The sequence below is a fragment of the Oncorhynchus clarkii genome, unplaced genomic scaffold, assembly GCF_045791955.1.
Source record: "Oncorhynchus clarkii lewisi isolate Uvic-CL-2024 unplaced genomic scaffold, UVic_Ocla_1.0 unplaced_contig_10374_pilon_pilon, whole genome shotgun sequence".
Taxonomy (NCBI): Eukaryota; Metazoa; Chordata; class Actinopteri; order Salmoniformes; family Salmonidae; genus Oncorhynchus; species Oncorhynchus clarkii.
Window position 1 is genome coordinate 13,980 of NW_027261122.1, and position 6,025 is coordinate 20,004.

General features: G+C 47.9%; 1 protein-coding gene across 1 annotated transcript; it reads right to left on the minus strand.

The window, feature by feature from the left end:
• Positions 1-1,145: 1,145 nt before the first annotated feature.
• LOC139404960 (hairy/enhancer-of-split related with YRPW motif protein 1-like) lies at positions 1,146-2,924 on the minus strand. Its single transcript, XM_071147513.1, has 5 exons — positions 2,798-2,924; positions 2,490-2,565; positions 2,285-2,368; positions 2,049-2,130; positions 1,146-1,801 (listed from the first exon to the last, which is right to left on the minus strand). The coding sequence occupies exons 1-5, from the start codon at positions 2,884-2,886 to the stop codon at positions 1,194-1,196; spliced, it is 939 nt and encodes a 312-aa protein (XP_071003614.1). The 5' UTR covers positions 2,887-2,924; the 3' UTR covers positions 1,146-1,193.
• Between the last annotated feature and the right edge of the window lie 3,101 nt (positions 2,925-6,025).

Genomic DNA, 6,025 nt, shown 5'->3' on the forward strand with positions numbered 1-6,025 from the left:
GGCGGTCGTCGTCACCGGCTGACTAGCCGCCACCGATCCCTTTTTCTGTTCGGTTAGTTTTGTCTCATTCGTTACACCTGTTCCTATTTTATGTGTGCTTGATTGTCTTCCCTATTTAGCGTATGGAACCCGCCCCTTTGTTGTGCGGGATTATTTTGATGTTCACGTTGTATTCGTTGGTGTTGTTAGTGCTCTGGACCTTGTTACCCGTTGGTTTGGGTTGGTCAGTGTTTGCTCCCAGCGTGTTGGGCATTTCATTTTGGTGCCGTATTAAAGTGCACCTTTTCCCCTGGACCTCGCTGCTCTCTGCGCCTGATTCCTCGCTACACACCCAGCCAGCCGTGACACAGTTGAAACTGATACATGATTTTAGTTTATTTGAAGTGATGTGGGAAGTGGACAACATACTCTAAACCCCACAACAGTTCATAGGAACAACACATGAATCCTGAGCATTGATTTTAAAAACACACATCTCCTTAACTCAGTTTATTGGTACAAAAATATTACAAAACTACGTTTTTTTCAAAGTTGCTTTCTATATAAAACATGTTCGACAATCCCATATAGCCATAACTAAAGTATTAGCAGATCCAGGTCATGTGTAACTCTATTTATGATACATTGTAGGTGTATTTGTTCCCTTTCAAAGCTGCAGGAGTTCTATTTTTACAATATTATATTTGACCTACAAATAACCCCAAAATCCTTCTCTTAGTGCACTCTGATAATAAACCAAATGAAATCAGTTTTGTGGTCATGAAACAATAGTCAGTCCTTTCCTACCTTGGAGGCCATATCTGGGCTCACAACAGCATTTAACATGAATTATTCATGATAAAAACATATAGGATAGAACACTATGTTATCTATGTTCCTTTATACAGCAGTACTGACCAAGAGAGGTGGCATTAGCCTACCCCATCCCCCTCATTGCCAGAGGGGAAAACAGATGAGACAGCCAGGTACTCCTGCTGGGTTTGTGGAGTGTTGGCAGGAGGCAGGTTGGAGGGAGGCAGGTTGGAGCGGGAGGCAGGTTGGAGTGGGAGGCAGGTTGGAGGGAGGCAGGTTGGAGGGAGGCAGGTTGGCGGGAGGCAGGTTGGCGGGAGGCAGGTTGGCGGGAGGCAGATTGGGGGGAGGCAGGTTGGCGGGGATCTAAGTTGTTGCCTTCCGGTCCTGATGATCACAAGAGTTCAGAAGGCCCCGATCTCAGTCCCCCAGGGCCTGTAAGGCTGATTTCTCAGGGCTGTGGAGGAGCCTGCTGAATTGAGGGCTGCCGGGGACACTAGGGGAAAAGTAGTGAAGGAGAAGGCAGACAGGGAGGAGAGGAGGGGTGGTGGTTGGGAGAGCTTGGAGGCTGAGACTGACAGGGCCAGCCCCAGGGGTAGATTGTCATTGGGGGGCACCCTGAGTGCCTCTGAGGGGGCCGTCACGCTGAGTCTGGAGGTCACTGAGGTATCAGTTGAACAGGGGGATGACATGGAGGAGGAAGAGGGTGGGCTGCTGGTACTGTGGGGGGCTAGTGTCCGTCCCTGGGGGAGTGGTAAGAGGAGGTGTGGCAGGTGGGCGGAGGGTGTCCTCAAAGCGGAGCCCCAGGCTAGTTGTCCAGGGTGTCCAGTCAATCCAGTGTGGATGTCTCTCTGAGAGGCGTAGTTGTTGAGGTGAGAGACCAGGCGTACCCGGAGTGGGTCGACACTGTTCCAGCCCTCCATGATGCTTAGGTAGCGGGCCGTCTCTGACAGACACTCCCTGAAGCCCAGGCTGCGGTAGTCCTTGGCCAGGGCGTGGGCTTCAAAACACCCTACCAGGAGAGGGAGGCAGAGGGTCAGGAACAGGAACTACAACACATGAGTATACAGAGCACTACACAACTAGGGGAACTAAAGGACATGGAGGCACTTGGTTCTAATTCTGTGTTGGAGCTTGGAGGATATGCCTAGTTCCCGACAAATATGCAGAAGTTTTTCTAGAAGTTTCCCTATCACAACATGTTTTTTACAGGCTGTCATCATAAATCAAATCTTTGTATTGTTTTGGTATTGACTCACCTTGTCCGCTGGCAGCATGTATCATCTTCAAATGATCTACAGTAATCTGCAAAATTTCAGCTTTTTCCAATTTTGATGATCCCTGTGACAAAAGGCAAACATTCGATTAGATTGTGTTACTTGTAAAATAACAGTCCTAACCAACAGATGTAGAAAAGGCGGAAGTTGACTATTGAGATTAATATACTCTGAATCCAATAGGTCTGTATGGTATATACAATTGTACTGTAGCCTACCTGCTTCTCAAACGCACTTGGCACAAGTCTTCTGAGATCAGTCAGGCTGTTGTTGATTCGGTCACGTCGCCGTTTCTCAATAATCTGTGGATGAGAGCGAGGTGTAATTAGATGTTTGCGTCTCCGACAGCATATCAAGGTGATGGTGAACCTTAATAATGACAATATAAGGTGTATAATTATGCAAGAGAAATGTAATACTCACTCCTCTGCGTCGTTTTCTGGCTTGAGTTTGAGTGGTTTTCAGGGGTGACATCAAGTCATGCGGAGAGTCAAGGTTTCTGAAATAATCAAAGTAATTTTCATTCAGTTTCAATAAAATATTGGTGACGATAGGCTTCTGTCACGCATAGCCTTTTTTTCAAGAGAGATACACTGTGTAGAGATGCGTGATTTAGATTAGCCTACCACAAAAAAAAAATACACATTAGGCTTATATCAGAATGACAAATAAATAAATTTTCTCATTTAAAAAAATATTTCCTATTCTTCATAACTGAATTTTCAACATACACATTTTCGTCACCACTGTCCTTCTCCACTTCTATATTGTCATCAAGTTCGCTATCAGATGAACAGCTGTAATTGTGATTTCGTCTCATTTTGCTCCAGAATCCCAAGTAGCAATATTCAGTATAGATTGTCCCTCAATGTGATCTCCGCAAATCCTGTGAAAGCGACGTGTCCGCGCAACTGTTTAAAGTCAAGCCTTGTTCTCGGGGTATTATTTTCAGACCATGTAGCTTAAAATGAGAGGGGCGGGGAATAGGCGGGCTCTAAAAGTACTAAGCCTATTAAAATCAAGCTGACGTTTGAGTGACATGTTTTGTTGTTTTCGCTCAATGATGGCGGGGCTTCTCTGAATGCCAGTATGGGCGATACAAATATAATCCGTAGACTCCAACTGTAGGTCTACCATTAGTTAAAGATGCACTAAACAGAAATCGCTCAGCGATTTCCTGGTCAAATTCTAATAGTTTGCTTAATTTCATTTTACGCAAAAAAAAAAAAAATGTTGCATTCTAATAGTTTGCCTAATGTCTGTTTATGTCAACAACGAAATGTTTTATTTTATTTCATTATTTTTTTGTACCCTTATTTTACAATGTAAAGTTACTGAGAACAGGTTCTCATTTACAGCAATGACCTGGAGAATAGTTACAGGGAGAGGAGGGAGGGATGAATGAGCCAATTGGAAATTTAAGAACGGGAGGCATAGAAATAGCGCACATAGAACTGATCTAACACTTCTTAGACTTGCTTTCAACAAAAATTACATATCTATAATTCCATTTTCTATGTGAATTTGGTCGAGTAGCCGAAACTGATACATATTGCATCTTTAAGACAACCCACAGAATATGTTTTCAATCACCATTCAATAAATAGTTTTAACCTCCTCAAGGATGTGTTCCAAATAGCACGCTATTCTCCATAAAATGCACTACTTTTGACCAGATCCCTATAGCCACTTGTGGCTCAAACCAAGACTCCCAGGCAGCCAGCCTGTCAGTCGGTCCTCAGCCCCCCTGTTGAGCTCCCAGTCAGGGGCCACAGGGACCATTAGCCCAAGAGCTCTCGCCTTCTTCACTGGTGTGTAAACAGGACTCATGGGCCATTAGGCAGAGTGTGTTGTTCATTGTATGCTGTCAGCTGTGTGGGTCAACAGCAGCATTGATCGGACTGGAGGCCCCAGTGGCTCTGGTTGCTTCAGTGGCCAAGCACTTCTAGGAAGTTCCCTGTTCTGAAGAGCAACGAGGTGAATTGACTGGCTCAAGGAGCCTGAATTGCACCCCTTACCATGGAAACATTCAGCCAGTAATTGGAGAAAGAAAAGCATGACACTGACAGATCTTTACCATGGGCAAAACTAGATGTTTCTCCAGAGTTGAGTCAACAGTTGTCTGTCTCTGTTCTGTTCCCAGCAGCACCTTGGAGCAGGTCTCTGCCCTGTCTGTCTCTGTTCTGTACCCAGCAGCACCTTGGAGGAGAGCACCTGTTTCCCTGGCCTGTCCATCAGCTCAGTTGTTAACTTGTTGGCACTTGGAGTTGATTCCAAGGAGCAGCTGCACACACACACACACACACACACACACACACACACACACACACACACACACACACACACACACACACACACACACACACACACACACACACACACACACACACACACACTCACACACACACACACACACACACACACACACACACACACACACACACACACACACACACACACACACACACACACACACACACACATCAAGTCCTGACCAACTGCAGCAAATACCTACATTTCCACACTGGCCAAGTTATAGAGCTTGACATGTGTGTGTAATGCAGTGGTGTAAAACAGTCACATCCCTTCCTGCGCCCCTGGACAGTCCCCCTGCTGGACAGTCTCCCTGCTGTACAGTCCCCCTGCTGTACAGTCTCCCTGCTGTACAGTCTCCCTGCTGTACAGTCTCCCTGCTGTACAGTCCCCCTGCTGTACAGTCTCCCTGCTGTACAGTCTCCCTGCTGTACAGTCTCCCTGCTGTACAGTCTCCCTGCTGGACAGTCTCCCTGCTGTACAGTCTCCCTGCTGTACAGTCTCCCTGCTGTACAGTCTCCCTGCTGTACAGTCTCCCTGCTGGACAGTCTCCCTGCTGTACAGTCCCCCTGCTGGACAGTCTCCCTGCTGTACAGTCTCCCTGCTGTACAGTCTCCCTGCTGGACAGTCTCCCTGCTGTGCAGTCTCCCTGCTGTACAGTCTCCCTGCTGGACAGCCTCCCTGCTGTACAGTCTCCCTGCTGTACAGTCTCCCTGCTGGACAGTCTCCCTGCTGTACAGTCTCCCTGCTGGACAGTCTCCCTGCTGTACAGTCTTCCTGCTGTACAGGCTCCCTGCTGGACAGTCTCCCTGCTGGACAGTCTCCCTGCTGTACAGCCTACCTGCTGTACAGTCCCCCTGCTGGACAGTCTCCCTGCTGGACAGTCTCCCTGCTGTACAGTCTCCCTGCTGTACAGTCTCCCTGCTGGACAGTCTCCCTGCTGTACAGTCTCCCTGCTGGACATTCTCCCTGCTGTACGGTCTCCCTGCTGGACAGTCTCCCTGCTGGACAGTCTCCCTGCTGTACAGCCTCCCTGCTGGACAGTCTCCCTGCTGGACAGTCTCCCTGCTGTACAGTCTCCCTGCTGGACAGTCTCCCTGCTGGACATTCTCCCTGCTGGACTGTCTCCCATTCTCGGGCTGGAGAGTCTCCCTGCTAGACAGTCTCCCTGGACAATCTCACAGGACAATCTCCCTAGACAGCCTCCCCTGGACAGCCTCCCTGGACAGCCTCCCTGGACAGCCTCCCTGTGTTATTCTCTCTGTATTCCAGAATGCTTAGGGAGTTATGACAGGCCTTTGGCAAGACAGTCCACTGACCTAACAACTCAGCCAGATCAACGACAACCACTTGCTTTACCTTGACCCCAGACAGAAGCCGAACATGGCCCCTCTGTGACTTTCCCCTGAGCTTCAGTGGATTTAGGAGGCGTCGCTCCAAGTCTGTTTATGGAGCTATTAGCCCTAATCAGGCTCTACGGTGGTGCTGCTACATCTACACTAGGTATGCGTAACAAATGGCACCCTATTCCATATATAGTGCAGTACTTTTGCACTACCCTGGTCAAAAGTAGTGCACTATATACACTTTAGGGTGCCATTTGGGATACACTAGCCAAGACTGGTGGTCAGATGGTTTCCATTAGC

Coding starts and splice junctions, on each gene's coding strand:
- LOC139404960 (XM_071147513.1), bottom strand. CDS start 2,886: ATGAGACGAAATCACAATTACAGCTGTTCATCTGATAGCGAACTTGAT. Junction 2,369..2,489: donor CCAGAAAACGACGCAGAGGA/GTGAGTATTACA, acceptor TCTCATCCACAG/ATTATTGAGAAACGGCGACG. Junction 1,802..2,048: donor ACATGCTGCCAGCGGACAAG/GTGAGTCAATAC, acceptor CTCTCCTGGTAG/GGTGTTTTGAAGCCCACGCC.